Genomic DNA, 27,554 nt, shown 5'->3' with positions numbered 1-27,554 from the left:
GGTGGCTGCCAGGCTCGTAGGGGCCACGGGAGCAGGAGCCACGTGCCCCAGGGGAGCTCAAACTGCTGCTGTTAAACTGAGCTGAAACTCATCTGCCCAGAGGGCTTCTGCCCTGGCCAGCAGAGTCTCCGAGTTTCCAGGTCAGAAGCAGGCGGTATGCTCTGTCCTCCCCCTGAGAGAAGACCACACGGGAGGGTTCTGGTCCTGCTCCGTCCTGCCATGTGACCTTGGATAAGTTCCAGCATTCTCCCGGTGTCAGTGTCCTCATCCACCCAAGGAGGTAGGGGCAAGGGTTGAGAGGCAGTTTCCGGGCTACCTCACTGTCATCCAACTGAAACAATGCTCAGTAAGGAAAGCAAGAGCGGGAACCTGGCCCTTCTCACCTGCTTCTGAGGCCTGCTGCCCTCAGGGGGTTCTCATGGGGAGGAGGGGGAGAAGGAGGAGGAGGAGGGGGAAGAGGAGGGGGAGGAGGAGGGGGAGGAGGAGGAGGGGGAGGAGGAGGAGGTGGAGGAGGAGAGGCCATAATTAGCCAGATCACCGGGGGTGGCGCTGGGAATGCTAGGGCAGAGGCAGAACCTCCTGGAGTTCCCAGGATGGAGATCAGCCCTGGTGAAGAAGGGAGGGGTTTGCCAACGCTTCCTGAAAGGAACTGTCAGAAACCGAGAAACAGGAGGGCGCAGTGGCCAGGGCACAGCTTGGGCAGAGCCATGGAAGAGCAGGGAGCTGACATTTGTGAAGCTCTCCTAGGAGCCTGGCTTAAGAGACATTCTCATTTATGCCACACACCCCGGGAGGTGGAGGGGAGGAAATGATCACCCAGAAGGCTCAGGAGACATCCCCAAGGTCACACGGCTGGGAAGTTGAAGAGCCTGGATGTGAACTCTGGCATCAAAGACTCTAGACCTTCACTGTCCACTGCGGTGGCCCCGAGCCACTGTGGCTGTTGGACACCTGAATAGCAACTAGTCCAAACTGACGTGTGCTGTAAATGTAAAACACACTGAGTTTCGAAACTCAGTATGGAAAGTAGGCGAACTATCCTATGAGTAGCTTTTATATTGATTACATGTTGAATTATGTTGGATATATTGAGTGGAATAAAATACATTATTAATTCACTTCACCTATTCTTTTTACTTTTTTAATGTGGCTACTAGAAAATTTTAAATTATAGCCGTGGCTTGCATTATATCCCTTTCGGACAGAGCTGGTCTATACCATGAAAACAGAAATGCACAGGACAGATTTAAAGGAAGAGAGTGGGAACTCACCCCATTTTTTGATGGGGGAGGCAGGGCCAGATGGTGAGGTTCTCAGGGATCAGGTGGGTGCAAATATCAAAGATGAATGAGCAGTGGAGTGTCTGCCTCCCCTCCTCTGTCCCAGCCGGACAGCCAGCAACAGGTGGACTGGGGCCAGGGATGACCATTCCCCTGCGGCCCCCCCAATCTCCCAAGATACATCAAGCCATAGTAGTTGCCATAGAGACAATAAATCTTCCTGAAAACTGAACTTGGCAGCAAGGGGGTGGTGGTAGGAGAATCTACCATAAAGAGAGAGGGAGGGAGCCAGGTTTATCCGGAGAGGAAATCTGTGTATGCTGTGTGTTGGGGGCAGGGTGGTGCATGGGCTCCCACCCTGGAGGGACAGGGAGGGATGCACAGCTCAGGCGGTGTTTGCACAGAGCTTTCCGGGCCTTCCTCCCTACTGCCCCACCCCCCCTTACCAATTCACCAGAAATTTCCTATCTTGTTCTCCCATTCTGACTCAGGGACGCAAGTGGGGGTGGAGGCAGATAAGCACCAGCCCTCCCTGATCCCACCATCGCACCTCAGCCCCTAGCAGAGTCAGTTTCCCTAAGAATATCAGAGGGGGTGGTCTGGGGCATGAGAAAACAAATTGGAAAGTGTTACAGCGCTAGAAGCAGGCCATTTATTGCCCAGCTGAGAGGGTGGGAAACAGGCAGATCGAACACCAGCTTTGTCGTGCACTCTCCGGGCCATCTTGGACAAGGGCCTCGGTTTGCCCATCTATGGACAGAAGTCGATGTTGCACTAACTACAGGCCCCCCGTGTTCTCTGACTTCTCCCCACTTTAGGGTGGCACCTAAGCTCCCAGGTCCCAGGCAGCATGGCACATGTGTGTGCCATGGGGCTGGTGCACAGGGGCTGGTGCACTTGGGCGGTGCTGGGTACTCCTGCTCACCAGGCCAAAGTAAGAGCCCCTTGAGCTCGACCCGGAAACTGGTGCCACTGGTACCCACTTCCAACTCCCCGCAGGGAGGGTCAGAGAGATAAAGGGTTTTGAAAGTGGGAGTGGGGGAAGGCGGAAGCCTCTGCTCTCCCATCAGAGTTCCTCCTTCCACTCGACACAAAAGCCCATTCAACAGAGTGGGAGACTTGAGTCCTAGGGAAGGGGACCCAGGTGGCATATGTTTTATGGTTTAAGCCAGGGCTTGCCTCTCTCCATGGGTACAAAGTTCTCTTTCGAGTCTGTCCAAGATTCCCCCCTCTATCTTTTTTCTTTTTTTTCTAGTTCCAGATTTTACTAAGCTGTGGTTAGGCCAGCATGCCAGGATGTCAGGTATCCAGTCACTGCTCTCCCATGGCAGAGAGCCCCCACGTGCTAGCCTGGCCAAAGTCTCTTTCTCTCAAGGCTGCACCCTTCCCACCGAGGGGCAGCTCAATTTAGGGAAAATCCCTGTTCACAGGCACCCCCCCCCCCGCCCCCCGCCCCAGAACTGTGGGAGGGGAGCGAGGAGACTGGAATCCCAGAACGCCCTTCCATCCCCAAAGGGCCTGAGGACCAACCACCTCACAAACGGGGAAACAGACCTAAACATAGGCTAAGACCGGCCCAAGGTCACACACCAAGCACAAGAGGGGAAAATCCGGGGCTAGAACTCAGTTGTTCTATCTACCTCTACCCCCTCCCCAAGGCTGATTCCCGGAGATGCTCACAGAGGATGAGGCAGCCCCAGTGGCCCGCGCCCTACCCCAGGCCCCAAGCGACACAGAACAGGGGGAGGCATCTTTGGGCCTCTAGCCAGGGCCAGCTGCAAACCGCATCCTGGGTCCCCAGGCGCCGCGGACCCGCCCCGCCCCTCCCTCCGCTCCCCGCAGCCCCAAGCCTTTGTCAGCCACGCGCTCACACGCTCACACACACATCCGCGCCGCCCGCGAGCACACACTTGGTTTCCCCTGGCACACACCCGCAAGGGGCGCGCGCACTCGCCGCACGCACGCAGGGGAGTGGAGACGGCGGAGGAAGGAAGGAACTGACCGGCTACGGACCGACAAACAGCCTGGGCTGGGGGAAGGGGAGGAGAGGCCCGGGAACCTGAGGCTGGGGCGGATGGGGGTGCGGAGGCCAGAACGCAGAGAGACGCAAAGGAGACTCTCTCGCAGAAGAGGACAACGGATGGGACGTCAAGGGCTGGCGAGGACGCGCGGGCTACTCCAGGGGTGGGGACTCCCCCCTACCCATGGCCCGGGGGTGCGGGGGCCGGTCCCTGCATTGGACCAGTAGATCTCAGGGCATCACTTGCCCAGTTGTGCCTGAACGGAGGGCCCTTAGAGACCCCACGAAAGGCTTGGATATAGGGGGCCTGGGACCGAAGGCTCCCCGAGGTACCTCGAGGCAGAGGGTCCTGGTTCTTGGGCTGGGTGGGGCACTCGCTCACCTGCTACGGTGTACCTGTCCAGGTAGTTGAGCACGTTGCCCAAGCTGAGGATGGCAGCGGCTGCCCCTCGCCCGCGGCCCAAGCTGGCTGGTTTGGGCTGCTGAGCGCCGAGGCCCTTGGCAGCGGCTGCGCAGCTGGGGGTGCTGGGGGTGCTGGGGGGTGCGGAAGGGGCCCGTCTCACGCTGCCCGACAGCGTCTGCACCTCATCGTCGGCGGTCGCCACTCCAGCGGCGCCCGCTGCCCGCGCCCCGCAGCAACCGCCACCGCCGGCCCCTCGCTGCGCCCCCCGGCGCCGGCGCCGCCGCTCCGCGTCCGCCTCCTCCTCCTCCGCGCCGCCCGCCGCCGCCGAGGCGCATTCCAGGCACATCATGCCGGCCGGGATCGGGGCGGCGGGGGGCGCGGGGGGCGCGGGGCCCAGCTTGGGCCCACTCAGTGCGTGTGTGCGCCGAGGAGCTGCCGCTGCACCATCCCGGCCGGGCCCCGTCGGCTCCTGCGCTCCGACCCCGGCTGCGGCGCTGCCACCGTTTCAGCCCGGTGCGCCGCGGTCGCCGCCGCTGCTGCTCTGACAGCTGCGGCCCGGCCCCGCCCACCAGGCCCGCGCCCAATCAGCCCCGGGCTCGGGCCACAGCCCCGCCCCGCACGTGCTGCCCCCGGGGGGGCGGAGGGGGAGGGCCGGGCCGCAGAGCCCCTCCCGCCCGACGCGGGCGCAGTCACTCTGGAGCCGCGCGGCCGCCGAGGCTGACGAGGACCCGGAGGGGGTTTGTGGGGAGCTACGGAGCTAAGAGTAGCGTCCGGGAAGCAGGACTTCCCAGCACCCACTCAGTGCCCTCCCTCCCCCCCGCTCCCTACCGCGGCGGAGACTCTGGGAGAGAGATGAGGGCTAGAGCTCAGGGCATACGGACATCCTGGAGAGAGGGTCTCAGACGGTTAAGTCAGGGGCGCGGGTAGGAGGGCCCGTGGCCGCTCCAGCAGCTACTCACCCGCCATGATTTAATCAGTTCAGGGAGGGCTGCGTAAGAACCAAGAAGCGTGACGGGTGGGGGGTTGGCCCAGGACCCAGGCCTCCACCAGTCACAGAAGGCTATGTCGCCCACCTCTCCAGGGAAGCTCAGATCCAGCCCCCTGCCTCCTGCTGGGCCCATTCCTGTGTGCACACCGAGACCCTACCCCTGCCCCTCAGAAAGGCAGCCCCTGGCAGAGAGAGCCAGGGCTCCAACCGGCCCCCTCCCCCACCCCCGAAACAGGGCATTGAAAGGGGGCCTTCTCTCCTGAGGGCACGGCAACGGGCAACCGCAAGCATCACACTTCAGCAGCGCACGACAAAGCCCTGAATGGGAGACAGGAGGCTGGGTCCTAGCCCAGTTCTGCCCTGGTGTGTGGCATGACCCTAGACAAGACCCCTAACTTTCTCTGGGTCTCAGTTTCTCCCTCTGGGGGTAGATAGGAGGATAGGATTTAAAGGGTCTGGAAGTCCCCCAGGTCCTCCCTTGGGGGAGCGGGGAGCCCTGTCTCCTGTGCAGAGTGGTCAGGTAGTTTCTGTATTCAGGGCCACAATCTCCACTCTAACCCATCTCAGAGGGGCTGTGGTTTTGGTAAGCTTCCTCCCCCATTCATTTGTTTGCAGCTTTGAAATGAAAATCCTGTACAGAGTGCTGAGGACATAATGTTAGAACTAGACAGAGCCTGGGAAACCAGAATTATTCACACACAGGTTCCAGGGCCCATAAATGACCCTACCATGGACATGCAGCCAGTTGGCAGCAGGGCTGGTGCTGACCCAGGTTGGTGCAATACCTTCGGCCTGGGCTGAGAGCTCAGTTCCCACTGCAGGCTGCTCCAGATCCCACATCCACGGGCAGGTGCATCTCGTGAAGGTGTCGGCCACAGTGAGTCATGGCATAGCCAACGGGTGACACAGCACAAGGCACCCCTCCCCACTCCCGCCCCACTGTCTCTTGTGAGCAGAGTTAATCCCCAAGCTGGTGTTTCTTGGCGCCTTCGAGGTGTATTTTAAATTCTGCAAAGTGACTAAAAATATGCTTCGTCGTGTTGGGTATGAATGACTGTGACGGGAGGGTTAGGAAAACAGATTTCATTCTGAAAGTTGCCTTGCTGCCTCTTTCCAGCTTGCTGAGCGCAGGCCTGCAAAGCTGGATGAGGGAAGTTCCACGGGGTGGCCCAGGATGGCAGGTGATTAAACAGGGAAGGACAGACCTAGGAGCTCCATGGGGTTCGGACTGAGCCCTGGCACTGACTTTCATAACTGTGTGATGGTGCCAGCTACAGGACAGTGCCCAGCAGGGGGATGTGGCCAGCTAGGGGACCGTCCAGCAGTGAAGAAGGCAGAACCGTGGCTCTAAGCCCAACACCATGGTCCCCTTCCCACTCCCCAAAATTCCTCATCCTTTCAGCCACAGCCCTGCCCAGGGAGCAGTTTTAGGCCTTAGCCAGAAAGGGGAGCATTCCCTTTCCATGGCACTGCCTTTCCACCACTGAGTAGGCTCCGGAGCAGGGGAAAATTGGCAGAGTTTTGAGCCTTTCAAATTTGGGGGCCCTCTAAGCTGCCACCAAGCAAGCCAGCCATTCCCAGTCTGTGGGTTTTTCTGGGATTTTAACTCAAAGGCACTCTCTCGAGTGGGTCCTTAGGTGGGATAAGGGGCCACCAAAGGCACGGTGATGGGGAGGTCAATAAGCCCTTTGGGGCTGTATGGCTCGGGGCAAGTCACTGTGGCCTCCTGAGAGCCTCTGGGACCATCAGCTATAGAACTTGTAGGGTTCTTATCTTCATCTCACAGATGAAGAGACCCAGGGAAGAGAAGTAATCTACCTAAGGTCACTAGTAAATGATGAGGCTTGCACTAAACCCAGGTGTGTCTACCCCCTAATCCAGTGTTTCCTCTACTGCCCCATAGCGACGCTCTTAGCTTCTCCAGGACAGAGCTTCCTCATCAGCGTAATGGGAGGCTGAACTCAATGATGGCCAAAGGGCCTTCTGATATTCATTCATTAGGTATAGACCATAATTTCAAAACAAATGGGGCACATTTCATTAGTGGCCAGTGTCCCAAGGGCAAGTATATTCGGGAAATGGTGGGATAAACACAGAGAATTAGGTTTCCTAACTGAGGAACTTTTCGGAGTCTTTAATCTGAGAGTGTACACTGGGAGTCTCCCATGGGGAGGTATAGGCTGCCATGTCCCCATGTGTACTAGACCACAGAACATCTCGTAAGATGACTACAGCTTTGCAGAACACACTCTGAGAAACACTGGCTCCCCCACGGCTGCTACCTGGGAGCTCAGTCCACCTCCCCTCTGCCCACCTCCCTACACAGGAGTGTCTCCAGGGCTCAGCCTCTGTCTCCTCCCTGCTCACACGGCACACTCTCCCTTGGCAGCCTCTCACCCATGCTTGGGCTTTCAACAATTATCCACCTCCCTAGGACACCCCAACCTCCATCTCTAGATGTGGCCTCATCTCCAAGCACTAGGTCCATATGCAGTTTCCTGCACACTCCCCCCTAGATATCCCCCAGCACCTTAAACTCAGCACATCCAAGACTGAACTCATCATCTTTCCCCTAAACCTGCTCCCACCCAGTATCATTTATCTCTTGACAAATAGCAGCAGCATCCACATTGTCACTGAGCTGGAAACCTGGGAGCCACTTGGGACTCCTTCTTCTCCCTCAACTCCCACCTCTAGGGCCTGTCCCTTTTTTCTCTTTAATATCTCCCAGTGTCCCAGTTGCTCATGGACTTAGCTCAAACCTCTCCATGTCTCACTTGGACCCTTTTAAAGATCAACACCACCTGTTTCAACATACCCCTCCGGTCTTTTTCTTTTCTGTTATTTCAGCCACATGTGAAATCTTAGTTCCCCAACCAGGGATCGAACCCACAGCCCCTGCAGTGGAAGCGCGGAGTCTTAACCACTGGACTGCCAGGGAAGTCCCCCCTCTGGCCTTTTCTTCATATTTCTTGCCAGTAATTTTCTAAATCACACATAGAACCCTACCACTACCTTGCACAAAACTTCTCCATGGCTCTCCACTGCCTACAGGATTAAAAATATCTTAAGTTCCTAACTACGAAACAGAAACAGACTCACAGACATAGAGAACAGACTTGTGGTTGCCAAGGGGGAGGGGGGGGTGAGGGAGGGATGGATTGGGAGTTTGGGATTAGCAGATGCAAACTATTATATATAGATTGGATAAACAACAAGGTCCTACTGTATAGCACAGGGAACTATATTCAATATCCTGTAATAAACCATAATGGAAAAGAAAATGAAAAAGAATATATATATGTATAACTGAAACACTCTGCTGTACAGCAGAAATTAACATGACATTGGAAGTCAACTATACTTCAATAAAATAAATTTTAAAAAAATATCTAAGTTCCTTAACATGATCTCCGATAACCCTTCATGACCCATGCCAATCTCCAGCCTCAGATCCTACTGCCCATCTCTCAAAATTACACTCGTCTACACTGAAAATTGATCTCCCTGAACTCGCTCATAGTTATGATACTTCCTGGAGCCCAGAGGAGTGGCAGGAATTGGGGGCAGTTGTCTCTAGTCCCCGCTCTCCCCTCAACACAAAAGCCCTTGTCCTACTAACACAACGATGGTTCAGGACCACGGAGAGCGTCACCTGGGCAACCCCCTCCCCTGGCTTTTTAGCCCTGCTCTGCCTATGCTGTCTACCTAGGTCACTCCTCCCATTAGTCCTTCAGAAATCCATCACAGCCATGACTACCTCCAGGAAGCCCTCCCTGACCTGCTTGTTTAAATTGTCATTTCCTCCCCTAGGTTACTTGAGTAACCTGTGTATCCCTCCTCCATCACACCAAACTCACTGTGCTGATTATGTTTGTACATGAGTCCACCACTCCCCTCCACCAGCCCAACAACAGATCGTGAGCCTTAAGGGCCCATACACTGTCTGATTCACTTCCGCTGTCCAGGACAGAGGAGGTGCTCAGAGAATGTTTGTGATTGAATGAGTAAATGACATTTAGCAGGTGCTCAGTAAGTGTGTGCTGATTTGCATCATGTATCTGTTGCTCTGCGTGACTCAGAAACCAGCCAGATTCCTCTCCGGGCCCTTCTGGTAAAGGCATTTTCTCCCGGGTTGACTCCACCCTCCATTAGCTTCCCTGTGCCATTTCCCTCCACCCTTTGAATACGTTCTCCACAGGTCACCACCCACGGGTAGGGAGAGGACACCTCCTCTCTGCTCCTGCTGTTGCCAAGCTGGGGACTTCTTGGAGCCCCTCCATCCCCCAGCCTGGGCCTGCCTCACGAGTTTTGCTCAGAACGCTTCGTCTCTGCCTCTCTCTCCTGCTCAGAACAGATGGCTCTGAGTCCCCACTAACACAGAAGTTCCTGTTCTGTCTTTTGAACATTCTTAACACTTTCTGAATTATAGATGCTCCAATCTCCTTTGATCATGGACTCAGGCTATCAGAAGTGAAGAATCCCTTGAAGGACACTGAGTCCAGCCTCTTCCCTGTCCCATGAGAGGCTGCATCTGAGAGAAGGCCAGTGGCCTGCCCAGGATCACTGTAATGGACACAGTCGTTGGTTTTCGTGGGTTTTTTTTTTTTTTTTCGATCTTTTTTTCTTTTATTGATGTTTTATTTTGATGCTCAATGTCCATTTCCCTTCCTAAGTGCACCCTGGTTTCCTGAGCTATAAATCAAGGCATGGGCATAGGCTCCAACTGGACTCTCTCATCCAGGGCTTTAAATCTTGAGCAGGGTGGAAAAAGAATAGGGAGAAAATGTCCCAATAAGATGGCCCAGGAGCCCTGGCTCCTGAATCTCCAATCTTCCCATAGATTCTGTGAGCTCCTGAGGTCTTCAACAAATCCCTTTTTTGCTTAAGATATCAGTCAGTTTCTGTTGCACGCCACCCTACAACCTTAACTGATGTGGTCACACAGAAGGAGCACGTGCAGTCCCATACCTCCCTGTGTCAGATAAGGCTTGGCTCCAGCAACCTCTGGTTGCCTCCTGCAGCTGCATTAAACCAGAAAGCTCACAGGCCCACCCAGGCATGGAGGAAAGATAGACTCTTCAGGGAATGAAACAGACTGATGTCTGGTGTTGCAGGGGGACAAGCCAGGATTGGGGTGACCATCTCAAGGCACGTGTTTAACCCTCCAAGCCTGAGGTCAGGGGGGAAGAAGAGTTTTCTCATCCAGACCCTATGAACACCTCCTCACATGCTCACACACCAACACAGAAATGAGCACGCACAGGCACACGCACAGGCACACGCACACTGACCAAGCACACCTGCATACCTGGATGGCACCTGGGAGCTGGAATGCAGCGTGTGTCCAGGAAGAGCAATTAACACATGATGTGAGCAGATCAGGTCTGAGGGCCTCGTCCTGCTCAGCAGTGTGTTCCCTCATCAACATTCCCAACAAGTGAGTCCAGAGTATCAGAGACTGGGAACACCCAGCAAGTGCCCTGTTGGCCAGAAAGGTGTGTTCTATTGACCACTCCTCCTGCCTAGCCTGAGTGGCTGGGCTCTCAGAGACCTGTACCTGTGACCTCAGCACAGTGAGGTCTGAGTGACCAGCCCCAGAGAGGCAAGGGGTGGGAGCTGAGTACAGCTGGGGTTGGGTTGCTTGCAGAACAGATACTGGTCTCTTCCTCCCAGAGTCTACCAGCGCCCCCCCTGCTCCTGCCCCACCTCAAAACACTTTGGATGATAACATAGTATAAACTCCTGGTGAGGCATTTTGTCTAGCTCAGTCCCAGAAAGCACCACCCTGCCCTGCCTGGCAACCCAAACCCCAGAAAGCACTTGAGTCAGAAAGAACTACCCTGATGATAGGATTCAAGCCCCAGCTCCTCAGCTGGCATCTGAGCCCTCTGGTCCCAGCCATTCTCTCCTGCTTCCTCTCTCTCCCTCAAAACACACATACCCCCTCCTTTCTGACCACACCACACCTCTCCGTGATTCATCACATATCTTCTGCCTCACCCCCTGTACCTTTGCCTGTTCTATCCACCAGGGATTCCCTTCCCCACACCTTCTCTGGCTATTTACCAGCTCCTAGGCCGACTCCTCAAAGCTTCTGAGGGATGTAACCCCTTCTTCTGCCCATAGGTGTGCCTCATTTGGCCCAGCCAAGTGTTCCCCTGTTCCTTCTGGGGCTGTGAGGTCCAAGGGCAGGGTTGGAGTCACTGCCCAACACCAAGATGGGCACCCACTGGTACCAACACATGTTTCTGGAACTGGCATAAATGAGGTTTCTGATCTTTCGCCCCAGCCTGAGGACTCTGAGGTGGGAGAGGCGGGGGTAGCTGATGACTCTTGGGAAGCCCCTGCCCATCTCCTGGGAGCTGAATCTCACAGGGGTCCTCCCCAGGACTGTAGAGAAGAAGACCCTGGAGCTGGGCTTCTGTGGACCTAGACCCAGCCCGTGAGAAATCACACGAGGTCTAGGTTAGAAAAATCACATGCAACACACCTCTTAAATATAGCTGGGGAGCCTGCAGCTCAGAGAGGACAGGAAGTGGCCCGGGTCACACAGCCAGTGAATCCCGCACAGACTGACTGCCTCCTTCTCAGAAGAAACCAAGTATGATACTGTGATTTCTAATAAGAAATATATATTTGGTCTTCATCCTGTTTCTGGCACAGAGCTCCTAAAACCCTTGGAGTTTCCTAGGTGATGAGAGCCCTGAAAGTGTCTTTCCTTTGTTAAGGAGGTGACTTTTGGGACTCACCTAAGGATAGGCTGCTTGCCAGAGAACCAGCCTTGTGATTAGAAAGTTGGAACTTTCAGTTCCACCACCCCCGCCAACTACCTCCGGGGAGGGGAGAGAGGCTGGAGATTGAGATCAAACGCCAGTGACGATGATTTAATCAATCATGCCTAAGTAGTGAAGCCTCCGTAAAATCTAAAAGGACTGGGTCCGGAGAGCTTCCGGGTTGGTGAACACGTGGACATCTGGGGAGAGTGGTGCCTGGAGACAGCATGGAAGCTCCACGCCCTTTCCCCATCCCCTGTCCTATGCATCTCTTCCATCCGGCTATTTCTGAGCTATACTTTATAATAAACTGGCAATACAGTGAGTAAATGGGCTTCCTAAGTTCTCTAGCACATTAATGGAACCCAAGGAAGGGGTTGTGAGAACCTTGGATTTACAACTGGTCACAGCCTAGACTTGTGATTGGCATCTGAGGCGTGGCACAGGGGTGGCAGGGACAGTCTTGTAGGGCTGCACCCTTACCCTGCGGAATCTGATGCTATCTCTGGGTAGATAGTCTCAGAGTCGAGCTGAATTGTAGGACCCCCAGCGGGAGTCCGAGAATCACCTGGTGGTGTGGGGACGGCGCCCCTCCCCCGCACCCACACTGTAACCGGGCGCAGAACCCTTACCGTGCATCCTCATGAATCCTTTCTCTCCTAACCTCGGGGCCGGCCGTTTCAGGAGCGCCAAGCATCAGACCGTGGGTGGAGGGGGAGGCCACCCTGGTGACGGCTGCTCCTGAGCGGGGGCTGAGACTTGGGGGTGAGGGTGGCAGGTGCAGACTGAATGGGAGCTTCCAGCTCCTGGAGCCTGTCCCACCCAGCATAAGGGGCAGGGGGGACACCACAGGGGGCAGGGGTGGAGCAAGCAAGGGTCGGGGGGTGAGCGTGAGTCTGGGTCACTGCTCTGCCTACAGCTGCTGGGAGGCAGGCCCAGCCTGGCACACCGAAGGCGGCGATCAGCAAGTGAACGGTGATTGCCTGGCTGGGCACCAGGGCAGGGGAGACCTGCTTAGGCTCATGGCGGAAAGAACATGCCTCCCCACTGCTGCCCGCCTGGAAGCTGTTGATCTCCTGTGGGGCCCACTGCGCCCAGCTGCTCCGAACCCAGGGGCAAATATGAGTCCCAGCGAGCCGGCCCTACCCGTGGGGGCGGAGGCCGGGATGCAGAGCAGGGCCCTTAGGCACAGCCATGCCAGCCCCCCAGCGTGGGTCTGTGCAGGCCTGGGCACTCCTCTGAGTGCCTCCTTGGTTCCTGCAGCCACACTCCCACACGAGCACCGGAGTAGAAACCTCTCTTCAAGACTACTGATTCAGCCCCCACTTTAGTTCAGAGGGCGAACGCACGCAGAGGGCTGCCCTGTGCCCTCCTGACCCTGCAGACTGGCGAACCTGGGTCAGAGCAGGCGGTCCAGGGTGGGGACGCCCAGAGACCCATACTGAGCAGCCCTGCATCCTTGGCCCAGACTGCCCACCTCCCCGTCTCCTGCTTCTAATCCCAGCAGAGACACCTTGAGGCTATAAATAACAAGATTGTCTAAAGGCCTATATCCACGGGCTTTGTACTGGCCACACTTTAATCGGGCCCGCTGGCAGCCAGGCTGAGGACCCCGGGCTGGCGTGGCCTCGTGCTGGGTGCAGGCACAGGCTCAGGCCTCCCACCGAGGGTGCTGACAGCTCAATTCCCAGCCCAGCCACAGGCGCTGCCAGCTCTCTAGCTGGGAGCGAAGAAGTGGCAGGTGCAGCTTGGCCAGGGTCCCGGAGCCGCAGTCAAAGGTGGGCAGAGGCACTGATACAGTGGAGGCCGCCCAGAAGGGTGCGAGCAGGGTGGGTGGGACCTCCTCGCTGCAGGGCAGGGGCCTCAGGGGTCCTCTGGGGAGGCACCTGTGCTAGGAAGCAGGCGTTCGCTCTCCACGGCCTTGCTGTCCACGTCCTGGCTGTCGGGGATCCCTGTGGGAAGAAATCGCTCAGCCAGCCCCAGAGGCAGCAAAGGTGTTTGGGGACGAGGCCTGGGCACAGTCTGTCACGAAATCCTCTAGCTTCCGTTTTCAAAATACATTCCAGATCCGACCCGTTCTCCCCACCTTCAACGCCACCACCATGGTCCCAGCCCCGCTGCTCTCCCCTGACGGCTGCAGGGCCTCCTATGGCCTCTCTGCTTCAACGCTAACCCCCTACAGTCTGTTCTCAACACAGCAGCACCAGAGTGGTGCTTTTAGGATGTAAATCAGACACCTTGGGGCTTGTGCACTGGAAACCAGAAAGCGGCTCCCATCTCACTCTGTGTAAGGCCTCAGTCCCTACAAAGGCCCCCAAAGCCCCCATGCTCCGGTCCCATTACTGTCACCCTTGTCCCAACCACTGGCCCCCTTGCTCCTGCTCCAGCCACACTGGCCTCCTTGCCAGTCCTCAAACACATCAGGTCCATTCCTACCTCGGGGCCTTTGCACTAGCTTTTCCCCCTGACAGGAGCACCTTCCCCCAGATAGCTGCATGACTCAGTCCCCGCGCAGTGCGGACCTCTCTGACCACCCTTTCAAAAACTGCACCCTGCCCCCACCTGTTCCTCTCTCCCCACTTTCCTGCTTTATGTCTCTCCGTAGCACTTATCACCTTGAACATACTCTATCTTTTACTTCTTCTGTTTGTTTCTTGTTTGTTTTGCTTCATGGGGCCTTGGACTTGGTGTTCACGCCCCAGCATCTGCAACCTTGCCTGGCACATAGCAGGGACGTAATAACTATGGGTGAATGAATGAATGAATGAACAAATAAATAAACTAGCCAGGGGCTCAGCGGGTGGGTGGTGATCCTTGATCCTATAGGGTCAGCCCTGAGCCTGGCATGGGTGCAAGGCGGCAGGGGTACCTGTGCCTGGCTGCCGGGCCTGGGCCTGGTCTCTCTCCAGGTGCAGTGCGGTCAGCAGGAAGCAGCCGCCACCCAGGGCGATAACGAAGGCGCAGCACAGGAAGCTCTGTTGAAGGCTGAGGAAGCGCTGCAGGTAGGAGTCGGGACGCCCGGCCCGCAGGGCGCTGGAGATCTGCAGAGGAGACAGGCTGGGTCTGTCGGGCCCACCAGACCAGCCTCCAGGCCTTCAGGTGCACTTCCTCCCTGGAGCCCTGCCATCCACCCAGCCTTACAAGTCCAGTGAGGTAGGGGCTGCCGGCATCTCCCAGGATGTGGCCCACTGTGATCTGAAGCGCCTCTGCTGTCCCCCGGCACCTGGGTACCACCACGGACTGCAAAACACAGAAGCACCAAGGGAGCTCTCCAAGCGAGGGCAAGGAGTAGGTGTCCCCTCACGCCCTCTTCTGTCCCCCGGCTGCCAAGGACCAGCCTGGCGGGGTGACAGGCTGGCCAAGAGAGTGGGATGGCAGGGGGTCGACGACCCCAATGCCTGAAGCCCCATCACTGAGGCATCAGGTCGCTTGGAGGCTCAGGAAGGCTCCCTGGTCCCCTGGGATGGAGCTGCCAGGCCCCTGATGAAGGCCACCCCTCTTGAGGGTTTGCTGTTAAATCAGGGCGACCAGGCATGGCTGTGACAACAGTGATGGGGCAGGTGTGTCCCAGCTCAGGGGCCCAGAAGGCAGTAGTGTGGGCTGTGGGGTGAAGAGCGGGTGCACAGCTAGGCGGGGTGGTGTGGAGGGCTCAGCCCCCATCTCAAGAAGCCCCTCTGGGCAGAGACCGAAGGCAGCCTTGCTGAAAAGGCCCACTTGGGAGGTTAAGAATATGAATTCCGGAGTCAGATTGTCTGGGTTCCAATCCCACACCCCCCACTCACTAGCCGTGTGACTTTGGGCAAGTCACTTCACCCTTCTGTGCCTCAGCCTCCTCATCCCCATATGGGGATAATAATAGTACCTACATAAAGGGTTACTTTCATTATCGTTCCTCATCTGATACCTGGAGGACATCAGGCTGAAATAATGCCCTATGATTCTAAGGGGCAGAAAGCTTCCAGGCATTTGAACATGCTGTGCCTTCTGCTTGGCAAGCCTTCCCCTCTCTGGTCCAGCTGGAGCATCCCCATTCGGCCTTCAGGACTGACCTTTGGGTCACCTCCTCTGTGAAGCCTTCCCAGAGTTCAGGTGCCTGCCCTGAGCTCCCCCAGCTCGTGTGCACCCCTAACTGAAGGCACATCCCCCTCAGCTGGAAGGGTTCATGGTCCTCCTCCCCTTACCCTTATATTGTCCAGCAGCAAAGCTCCTGCCTAAGTTCTCTTGGGGTCCCTGGGGTTCAGCAAGGCACCAGGCACAGAGGGGACTAGCTGAAAGTTTGCCAACTAAATAAGTCAAGTAGAACCATCTTGGAGACTGGTCTCAGGAGAGGCCCTGCCAGAACCCAGGGCTGCAGCAGGGGAGGGGAGGGAGGCAGGAGGTTCAAGTAGAAGCCACACGGTCCCACAGTCCCAACAGGGCAGCCACAGGGAAACTTCCCACCCCAGAGCCTTAGCCCCAAGGCCTAGTTGTCCATAATCTGGGCCCATCAGAGAATAATAACAATGATAATAATTATTATTAACATTTATTAAATGCTTCTTGTATGCATTTTCTATATCTCATATACATATATATATTTTATATATCCACTCAACCAACCCATGAGGGAGATACGATTACTATCTACATGTTACAGATGAGGAAACCCTCCACAGAGAGGGTGAGTAACTTGCCCAGGGTCACCCAGCCAGGAAATAGCAGGGCTGAGATTTGATCCCAGGCCTCTTTCTCCAGGGTCTGACCTTTTGACCATTCTGCTATTAGAAGCAAGGAGGAAACCTTCCAGCAACATTTACACATTTTTTATAGAACATTTGGAAAACAGTGAGAAGAACCAAGAGGACAAGCTCACCCCTAGCCCCGAAAACTGCTAACTGGCAGCGAGAGCAGGGAAGGGAACTCCAGACAGGGGACGGTGTGAGCCAAGGTGTGAAGGCCAGAGCCCGGGGACTGGAGAGAGGGGTTTGCGGGTGGGCAGGGCAGAGCAGTGAGAGTCACTCTTGAGGGTGACTGGCTGGTCCCGGAGTCACCGGCGCTGAGCCACTCTGTACAGGTGGTGAGAGAGGCCAGGCCTCCCACCCATCACCTGGACCTGCCAACAAGCCTGAGAAGGAACTGACCACAGCTTTGCACCTTCCCCAAGTGCTTCCTTCTCACCCCATAATTATGTGATTACTCACTGGTGGTTCTGGGCAGAAGGGCAGGGCCTCCTCGAAGATGGACTCTGAGTGTCCAGAAAAGTCCATGCAGGGGCTGGTTGGACCCTCCCTTCCTCCCCTCCCAGGAACTCCAACCTGCGGGACCTGGACCAGCCCCTGATGCCAGTGGCGGGAGAGGTAGGTCTCCCCCTGCCTGTTCTGGGTCCCCGGGGTCTCCATGGAGCCGCCAGCAGCTGGAGAGCCCAGCAGGTAATTTTAGAAGTTTAGAGGCTTTTGGGTTCCCCAAACTCCAGGCTCACTCTATTCCGAGACAAAAACCCCTCTGTTTTTGACTCGCCCTTCTTAGAAGAGCTGTTGCCTTTATACCCAGGGGCATAACCAGCGCCAGTCAAGGGCGTGCATCAGGGAGTGCGGAAAGTCGGTCACCGGTTCCTGCACCAGTCACCAGGTGCAGACTCCCTGGCAGCCTGCCTCACGTTCCCCACTCAGCCCTCCCACCCAGACACCCCTGGGAGGGTGAGACAGACAAGTGAGCAGACAGCTACCTAGGGGCAGCAGGCAGGGCAGGGAAGCACGGGGACCGGACAGAGGGAGAACAGGAGGGTGAGGACCCCGCAGGGGGAGGGCGTGGCGATGTGCTGAGGAGGTGGGAGGTGAGCCTGGTGGCGGATTTCCAGCACCCTGGAGGACAGACCTGGAGCGAGTCCCCCTTCTACCCTACTACCCACGGCTGGCGGTGGGTAAGCTGGAGCGGGGCCCAGACAGACAGCAGGGTGGGGAGGGAGCCAGAGACCCCATCAGTAGGTCTGGGGAAGCAGGGAGCTCATCTGGGGAGACACACTCTCCAGCCTTCCAGGAAGCAAGGGGCTCCGAGGCCCCGCCGGGCAGGGGGAGGTTGCCGGAGGTGGGTCTTGGCTGTGACGAGCCAAGGTCCTTTTTATTAACTGACCCACCAGGAGGTAGGGGCTTCCCAGCGTGCAAAGAGTGAGCTCCCCGTCAGAGAGTAGGTGAACAAGGGGAGGGACTGCACTAGTCAGAATTTCGCAGAGGCTTCACGAGCTGGGGAGCTGGCTCCACTAGACCAGTGTTCTCCAGTGCGCTCTGAGGAAAGCTCTACCAGGATCACGCAGGACATTCGAGAGCAATGAAGATCCCTCGACCCAACATGGACCCAACTGAATCAGACTCTGAAGACAGAGGGCCTGGAAGCTGAATTCGTAACAAGCTCCCCCAAACCTGATTCTTATGCTCAGTGAAGTTTGAGAACCACTGAAGAGCCCCTGAGATCTCTTCCCCAGAGAGAATCTGGATTCTCCTCCTTGTGGATAAGCAGATCAAGGAGAGCCGTGTCCCTGAGGCAGGACTGACATGGGGCCACGGAGCCCACAGCAACCCCTCAGGAACGTGCGTGATACGGGCTCAGCTCACTCTGCCCGCGTAGCCTGGGCGTAACTGGTAGGTAGGTACCACCTTTCTACCTACTGCACACTTGAGCAAACCAAGGCCAGCCAGAGAGGCGCAGGGCTGGGAGTGGAAGCAGGGGGACGGTTCCAGAATCCTGGCTCCTGGGCTCTGCTGCCCTCTCACCTTCTGTGCTTCAGGAGCAAGGGCAGCCAGCAGGGACCTCCCTGCACTTCCTGCCACACCAGTGTCGCCACACTTCCTGCCCCTGCCTTGCTCCAGGCTGCTTCCTCCCCAGCCCCATCCCACCCACTGCTGGCCTCTCTCCACCCATCTCCCCTCCGGCCCCCTGGAGCCTGCTCCTGCCTCACCTCTAGAAAAGCAACCCCAGCTACCTGTGACCTGCCAACTCCAGCTACCACCCCCTCTCTCCTCTCTCCCCTGCGCAGCTTCTTACGCTCCAGGTCACGTCACCTCCCACCCTTCTGCACCCTGGCCCCCGCTGCCGTCTGTCTGCCCTCCACCCCACAGCTGGGAGCCCCCCACTGCCGGAGACCACTCCCCACTGGAGCCTTCCCCCTCTCTCTGTCAGGGGACTGAGCTCCAAGAACCGCAGGGACTGGTCCAGCTCCGGCCACCAAAGTGTCACAAGGCTGTCCTCCACTGAGGGGCTTTGGGAAGGTGGGGAGGCAGGGGAAGGGGGGCTAGAAGCCCTCCTGGGGTGACAGGCCCCACTAAGCTTTAGGGGCTGGAGGCGTCCAAGCCAGAGGAGGACCATGGGGAGCACGAAGTAGGCCGGATCATGTCCAGCCCAGCCCCCTGGGCAGTGCCAGCCAGCTCCCCAGCAGACCCAGATGGCTCAGACTACGGCTGACCGGCCCCCTCACCCCTCCTCTCCTGCCCCCAGCCCACACAGAGCTCTACAAAGAGCCTGGCTCTGCCAGGTTAATCATCTGCAAACACAGACACGGTGGGCGGGGGGTGGGGGACACACAGGCGCAGTCTTCACATATCTGCAGCGCTGCCATGTGGAGCAGGGAGCAGGCTGGGGGTGGGGACGTGGAGGAAGCTGCAGGGGGCAGGATTCAGAGGACAAGTGGGCAGCCCCACTCAGGACAACGTTCGCCTGGGACTTCCCTAGCGGTTCCACACTTCCAATGCAGGGGACACGGGTTCAATCCCTGATCGGGGAAGTAAGGTGCCACGTACTGCGCAGCTCGGCCAAAACCAAAAAAAAAAGGACATTTGCCAGCACGATTCCATATACCGAGGGCTTTCCTTCAGGCTATCTTGCTTACCCCGCCAGGCTGGTTATGATGACCCCTTTTTATACACAAGGAAACTGAGGCCCAAGGCCGTTCAGCAGGTCTATGGCTGAGTCTGGGATGGAGCCCAAGTCTCCTGCCTGGAGGGAGGAAAAGAGAAGACCCGCCAGCCCTGCAGCTGATACACCCACCCAGGAGTCAAAGACAGGACAGCCCTGTCTACATCCACTGAGCCTGTGCCAAGAAGAGGGCCAGAGCATCTAGACAGACAGTGAGCCTCCCATCCACAGCAGTATTCAAGCAGGTTTTGTTGGCTAATTAAATGACTACACTTCCCCACAGCCCTTTCAAACTCAGATTCCAGGACGCCAGGATTTCTCTGGGAGATGGAAGATGAGAAAGTAGGAACCGCTTGACTTGCTATCAGAATCCCAGCCAGCATTCTCTGTGCCAGGCACAGGGCAAAAGCTTTACATGGATAATCTCATTTCACCCTCACAATAATCCAGGAGGTATTTTCATCCCCATTTTCCACACAGGGAATCTGAGGTTCGGCGACACAAAGTGACTTGCCTAGGTCACACACAGCTAGTAGGTGGCAGAAGCAGGGCTGAAACCCAGGTCTGTTTCCTGAATCCAGGTTCGTGCCCCTGCACTAGACCCCCCTTCAGGACAGTTCTCAGCCGACTGCAAGCTGCTCTGGTTCCCTCATGCCCACCCAGCCCTGGACTGTCAGGAGGCAGGAGGAGGGATCTTGGGGTGTCCCCAGGTCTGGGACCCTGTGTAATCCACAAGGGCACAGCCCTTCAGTGTTCAAAAAATTTCCCTGCACATCTCCTAGAAGGAGGCAGGGAGGCTGGACGGAGAGTGTGAGGCTCGGGGAGGGTCCTGCTAGACTCTGGACCTAGCAGTCATGGGGTCAGGATAGCATCAGCCCTCATTATAGCCTGAGCCGGCCCCTTGCCTTGCAGCCCATGATATGGGAGCTGGGGAGGCCTGGACCCACCTGGGCTCAGTGGCCCTGAAGTCCGGCATCCCTGTCTGCACACCCAGAGTGGAGGCCAAGGAGCCTGCTTGCTGAGAAGTGCAGTCAAGAAAGAGGGAGGGAGGCCTGGAGTCAAAAAGCCCGGGCCCCAGTCTTGGCTCAGTGCCTCTGCAGGCTGTGTGACCTTGGTTCAGGCACCTGCCCTCTCTGAGCCTCCATTTGCTCATCTACAAAATGGGAGTGATGGTCAAAGGATATGTCTGAGACTGTCAGGGAGGCCCCTGGTCCAAGGTGACTGTTCATTGACCTTGGTCCCCTACCCCATGGTCTCTGAAGCCCCTCCTGACCTCTAGGCCACTCCACAGCAGAAGTCCAGCCCTGAGCAGGACAGACTCCAGCTGTCCCTGCTCAAGAGGCCCCAGGACCAGCCCTCCGTTCTGACTCCCACACCTACCAGCAGGATGTCAGCAACCACGGCCCAGTTGCAGGACAGGAGCAGCTCCCCGAGGGCCAGGAACACCTGTGAACAAAGGGTGGCCGGGATGAGGCTCCCTGGATCTCAGTCACCAGCCCCTCCCCACGCTGTTTCTTCCCACCTGTGGAGAAGGAGACTGAGGCTGCCCAGAGGAAGGAACCATCGAGACTTACTGGGGTGGGTGAGGTTTGCAACTGTTTTCCCAGTTGCGGCAGCCTCCAGAGTAGGTAGACATTCCCATCTGGGCAGAATGGCAGCCGTGACCCAGAGAGGAGTGCCAGGGCCTGGGCCTGGGAAGAGCACTCCCCCTGATGGACTGCCCCCAGGGTCTAGCCACTGAGGTCACCCAGGGAGGCAGCCAGGACTCCCAGGCCACGTTTAAAGGTGGAGAAACAGGCACTTCCCTGGTGGTCCAGTGGGTAAGACTCCGCGCTCCCAATGCAGGGGGCCCGGGTTCAATCCCTGGTCGGGGAACTAGATGCTGCAGGCATGCTGCAACGAAGAGTCCACATGCTGCGACTAACAAGTCCACATGCTGCAACTAAAGATCCCATGTGCCGCAACTAAGACCCGGCACATCCAAAATAAATAAATAAAATAAATAATAAATAAATAAATTTTTTCAAATAAATAAATAAATAAATAAAGGTGGGGAAACAGAGGAGAAAGGTCCAGGGCTTGCCCACCCTGCCCTTTGTTCCCCTAAGGCCTGTGTACACTAAGGAGGTGCCTACTGCATGCCAGCCAGACTGCCCAGTCCAGGCCTCCTATCAACAGCCCCTCCCAGGCCTTCCCCTTCCCAGACCCAGAGAGCAGCACCGGGAGGTGAGCAAGGCTGAGACGGTAAACTATGCCCGGGTCAGGGCCAGGGCTTGTCTGAGGTTGCCAGCTGGCCCAGGGCAAAGCCATCCTGAAACACGAGGCTTCCGGCCCCCATCCAGCGCCCACCCCCACCCCGGGCACCTGTGGGGCTGGGATACCCTTGTGTGCCCACCCTCTGCCTCGCTACCTGGAGGCCGCTGTGTGCCTGTCTCTCCCAGCTCCCTGAACCCCCTACCTCGTGCCAAAGGATTAGGACAATCCTCATTCCACTCTCTCAAGAAGAGTTTAATGAAGCAGCAAGAAGGAGGGGAAAAGTCTCATTTGTCAGAGCTTCTAAGGGCTTATTGCTGGAGTGGAATTCGTCATTCCTGGAGTCACGGGGCTGTGCCTGGGGCAGCCCAGGCTCTGGATCCCAAAGGCCCACGAGTACCCAGGACAGAGGAACCAAAGGGCCACTGCCTGCACACTGACTGCGCGCCAGGCACGTCCACGTCTGTCACCCATCCAACTCTCAGCCGCCTCCTAAGACGCGTATCATTACATCCACTCCACAAATGAGAAGACTCAGGCCCAGGGTCACACATCAAGCCACTTTCTGGTGAGCCCCTCTCCCCTGCGGCCAGGTGAGGGACAGAAAGCTGTCGGTGAGGTCGGGGGGAGACTCCGAGAGGCCCCAGCGACCACAGTGCTGGGCGAGGCCGGCACGAGGGAAGTCAGAGGAAAGCCCAGGATGGGGAGGGCTTCCAGGTGGAGGTGGCATTGAGCAGAGCCCCGAAGGATGGGCAGGATCAGCATGGGTCTAGAAGAGCCCCAAGGCCGTGCCAGGCAGAGAACCCTAGTAAGCAGGGGCGAGGAGGCTGGAAGGCGCCCACCAGGCTGGGCGGGCAGGAGTGTGGCCCAGGGCTGCGGAGGGAGACGGCAGGACCCACTGGGGAGGGGGAGCAGCGGGTGTCTTCTCCCAGTCTCACCAGCCCTTGGCCCTCCACAGACTGGGGAACGCTTGAGGGCCGGGCGGGCCTCCCTCTGGGCCCAGGGCTGGGCACCCACAGGGGTGGGAATCAGGAAGTGGCCAGCTGGCGAGCCTTAGGCGGGGCCCAGGCAGGCTGCAGACCCGCATTCCAGCCCCACAGGGTCTGCCAACCCGGCCTCCTGGGACCAACGTGAGGGCAGCTCACACCCATCTTTCCCTCGACTCCCACCTCCACCAGGACTGCCAGGCCACTGCCCTCCTCCCACTTCCAGCTCAAAGGCGTCCTACCCTCCATAGCCGGGGCGGCCAGCCACACGGTGCCTGCTCTCTGCGGGTGCTGCGGTCTCCCCGCTGCTGCCCCACACCCACGGGACATGCTGAAATACACCTTTTCCTTCCTCCAGCTGGAGCAGGGTGGATCCTGACCCCAAAATAGGGCCGATCGGAGGGAGGCTGCAGCCACAATGGGGCCTTTCAGGCTGAACAAGCTGCCTGAGGATGCCAGGTTTCCTCAGACACACCTGGAAACCCACCCCAAGCCACCAAATCCCCGCCTCCACGCGGAGGCTTGGAGGGGCGAAAGGCCCAGCTGGGGAGAGGCAACCTCCTAATCCCGTAATTACAGAGTCTCCTGAGGCGGCTGCCTGGGCTCAAGGAGGGACACCCCATCAAAGAGGTGTGACCCCCCTGGAGGGACACCCCATCAAAGAGGTGTGACCCCCCCTGGAGGGACACTCCATCAAAGAGGTGTGACCTGGCCATGTGGGGCCACCCTTGGAGGTCACCACCCTCTGCGCCTTGGTTTCCCCAGCGCTACAACGATGGGGTGGCCCAGCGCCCCGGCAGCCCCCTCCACCACCAACAGCCTTTGCTTTTAAAGCTGCGAGATAACTTCAGTGGGTCCCACAGGCTGCGTGAAAATCAGGTCTGAGAAGCCCGTGGCCTCCACAACTAATGCAGACTTGCGTTCCGCAATTAAAAAACAAAACAAACAAGAAGGGCCCTGGTCTGAAGTTAAGTCACATGAAGAATGTAGCCAGCAGACTGTTCAAAGTTCCTCCCACACGGGCCCCTCAGCCCCCTGGATGCCCTCTTCTGCACGGCCACAGGCCCCTCGCACTGACCAGGTCCCCAAACCTGCTCTCTCCTCCTGGCCCCCCACGTTACTATCCTCGCCCAGGGTGCTTGAGGTAGCCAGGATACAGGCCTCACCCACAGACTGGCGGCCAGCAAGCTGCCCAAGCGGCCAGACACGGAAAGGGGGAGGCGGGGGGCTCCTACATGCCGTGCTCACCTTCGCACCCCTCCAGACACCGATTCCTGTCCCTTCTGCATCCTAAATGTCCCTCAGATCCGCCCCCTCCTCCCGGCCACTGCTGCTGGCCTGGTCCAGGCCTCCCCCGTCCCTCCGCCTCTCCAGTTTCCCAGGCCCCACCATCCCTCCTGACAGCAGCCCCGGAGGGGACTTCCGAAAGGGAAATGGGAAATCTGCCCTTGTCCCCTTAGTGCCTGTTCATGGTTCCCTGCACCCTGACTCCGTCTCCCTGGGTGATAGGGCCTGGGAATGCCGCCTGAGAAGCGTGGAGCCCCTCAACCCCTGGCCTTTCCATTTCAGACTCAAGAGGATTTCCCCCTCGAGTTGGGGCGGTGATGATGCATATTTCTGGCTTTAGTCACCCCCGGCCAGAGAGGCGTACACACACACACACACACACACACACACACACACACTGACACACGCACACACACTGACACACGCACACACACTGACACACGCACACACACTGACACATGTACACACACTGACACACACACACTGACACGCGCGCACACACACACTGACACACGCATATGCACTCACATAACACACAACCACACAAGCACGCACAGACACGTGCATCCTCAAGACCTCACACACACACTGACACACGCACACACACACACACTGACACATGCACACACTGACACACACACACACTGACACCCACACACACACAGACACACGCAATGCACTCACATAACACACAACCACACAAGCACGCACAGACACGTGCATCCTCAAGACCTCACACACACACACACAGACACACGCACACACACTGACACACGCGCACACACACTGACACACGCACACACACTGACACACACGCGCACACACACACTGACACACGCACACACACACTGACACACGCGCACACACTGACACACACACACTGACACACACACATGCACTCACATAACACACAACCACACAAGCACGCACAGACACGTGCATCCTCAAGACCTCACACACACACACACACACACACACACTGACACATGCACTCACATAACACACAAGCACGCACAGACACGTGCATCCTCAAGACCTCACACACACACACACACACACTGACACACGCACATGCACTCACATAACACACAACCACACAAGCACGCACAGACACGTGCATCCTCAAGACCTCACACACACACACACACACACACTGACACACGCACATGCACTCACATAACACACAACCACGCACGCACGCACAGACACATGCATCCTCAAGACCTCACACACACACACAAGAGCTCCAAGACCCATGCACACATACCTAGACCCATAACCTGGGACACACATGCAAAACTCACACACCACAAAGACACATACATAAGCAGGTAACAGGGATGACATTCTAAGTATTAAAATATGTGTGGCGAGAGTACCAACCAAACAGATGGCGGCTGACGACCCTGATACAGAACTTGCTAGAAAACAGCTTAGTGTGTACACGTGCATGCTTGTGGTCTTATAAAGTGGACAGCAAGTTGTGCACAATCACACGGGCACACACACACGTATACATGTACGCAAACATGCTCTTGCCTTTGCACTCATGTGCACACCTGCACTCGGACATGCACACACTCATACCTTCACACACATAGACACCCCTCCTCACGTACACCTGCACGCACAGGTGGGCATGGGCAGGGAGCAGGAGGGAAGCTGGAGCACCTGCCCCAGAGAAGGCTCAGCCCCTGTGGAGTGGAAGGGACAGTGTCTTCACTTTGGTCCATCTCAGTCTTCCAACTGGGCAGTAACTGTTCTCTGAACTGCAAAGAATGGATTCTAGGTGCCCCCAGGTAGGGAGAAAGCAAATGTCTCCCATGGGCTTGTGGAGACTCAGGCAGAGGTAAGGCCAATCCTCCCCTTGCACAGGTCAACTCTTCACCCAGTGTGATTGAGCCAGTCAGGATGCAGGTGCCTGGCACAGACTGGCCACCAGCAAGCTGCCGGGCCGGCTGGCACGCTTCTCCCCTGGGCCTGCCAACCTGTAATTGCAGGGACTGTCTTTAGGGCACAAGGGTACCGCCCAGCTCCCATGGGCCAGCAAGGGCCCAGCAGCCTGGTAGGCAGGCAGATGGGGAATGAGCCCCAGTCCTCCTGGAGAACCCAGCTGATACTGCAGGCTCTGCTGCCCATCCAAGAAGAGACACCTGCTAGATCCCAGCAGGGAAGTGGGGTCCTCAGAGGAAGGGTAGGTGGGCCTCTCTCAGCCCCTTGGAGGCAGCCTCTGGCAAGGCCCAGTTACTCCAGCCCAAGACACAAGAGCAAAAGGGCTGGGACTTCCCTGGTGGTCCTGTGGCTAAGACTCCTTGCTCCCAAAGCAGGGGGCCTGGGTTCGATCCCTGGTCAAGGAACTAGATCCCACATGCCGCAACTAAGAGTTCACGTGCCACAACTAAAGATCCTGCATGCGGCAACTAAGACCTGGCGCAGCCTAAATAAATAAATAAATAGGCTTGTCCAAAAAACCCGCAAGGGCCAAGTGGTAGGAGAGATTCCCCCAAGCTGGGGCACCTGCACGGCCCAGCTGTCTGGGCCACCCAGGGGTGAGAGCAGATCCCATAGCCAACCAACCCTGGAATCCTTAGCTGACCCGGACCACAGCTACAATGGACACACATCCTGACTGCTCCCTGCCAACCATCACGCAAGGCTCCCTTGTGGGCACCAGGCTCGGCAAATACTGGGCCTCCATCTTTGGTCCTTGCTCAGGAATCGCCAAGGCTGAGAAGGGCAGCATCCCTTCCCGGATGTAAAGGCCTCAGTGACTGCCAAGCGGCTCTGCTCTGTGTCATGGTGGCCACATTGCTCCTTGGGCCAGTAGGGAACTCAGAGCTACGATCTAGTTTGGGCTGGAAGAAGCCTTAAAGATCATCTGGGGCAACTCCTGTGTAAAAACGGAGGGTTGCAATTGCACCATAGACTTCCCTTCCCCCAAAAGTAAAAAATAGTGTCGGCGGGGGGCGGGGGGGGGAAACGTTTTTCACCAAAGGAAAAAAAAAGCCTAATGAGGTAAGTATTAAATATTGGCAGCCAAGGCAAAAAAAACAGATAATTCTGGAGTAAAGTAGAGAATATAACCCTTCTCAGCTCCTCCCTCCCCACAGCTATCCTCCAAAACCCCAACATCTAGAGGGAAATAAACTGAGCAGGGGTCCTTTGTCTCCACTCTTAACTGAGAACCAGTGGGAAAAGCTGCTGGGGAGAAATGGGCAAAAGTGGAGAAAGTGAATAAATGACTCCAGTTACTGACTCCACATAAGGCCTAAAAACAGTAATTTTTTACTGTTTTTTACTGGGCCTAAGGCCCAGTAATTAAGTACAATGAACCCTGTGATAGAGCATTTACCTAAATCCCAGAAGAGAGAGCAGAGCCCAGGTGTTCTAACAAAGCCCCTCCTGCCTTACCTGAGCCCTGCAATTCCCTCAGGCGACAGAATACCTAACACTCAACTCTCAAACTGCAGACCCTTTGGGGAAGAGAACAGTCACAGAGAAGGCAGGAAGATAGTAGAAGAAAATAGAGTCACCCACACTATATCAAAGCAAATTCAGTATCAGAACAGAGCTGCCCACACCCAGGCTGGAGAAAATACTCAGTATGTGAACTATGCAAACATACAAAAAAAAAAAAAAAAAAAAAAACAGAGAGAGAGAGAGAGAGAGGGAAGGAG

The 27,554-nt window shown here is 56.9% G+C and overlaps 1 protein-coding gene across 4 annotated transcripts in view; it reads right to left on the bottom strand.

Moving 5' to 3' along the window:
• The window catches only part of SPNS2 (SPNS lysolipid transporter 2, sphingosine-1-phosphate), an 89,764-nt gene that overhangs the window by 31,389 nt on the left and 30,821 nt on the right, over window positions 1-27,554 (bottom strand). Inside the window, exons 8-11 of one of the 4 annotated variants that reach the window (XM_082443833.1) lie at window positions 20,732-20,797; window positions 14,609-14,707; window positions 14,337-14,508; window positions 10,597-13,419 (exon numbers count right to left, since the gene is read on the bottom strand). In XM_082443833.1, the coding sequence (XP_082299959.1) occupies window positions 13,331-13,419; window positions 14,337-14,508; window positions 14,609-14,707; window positions 20,732-20,797 (426 nt within the window). In that variant the 3' untranslated portion in view covers window positions 10,597-13,330. The other 3 variants (XM_082443834.1, XM_082443831.1, XM_082443832.1) reach the window with 3 other exon arrangements.

This window comes from Balaenoptera physalus, assembly GCF_965194825.1.
Source record: "Balaenoptera physalus genome assembly, chromosome: 20".
Lineage (NCBI taxonomy): Eukaryota > Metazoa > Chordata > Mammalia > Artiodactyla > Balaenopteridae > Balaenoptera > Balaenoptera physalus.
The sequence above is the reverse complement of the archived record's forward strand: the minus strand, read 5'-3'. Positions and strand labels throughout refer to the sequence as shown.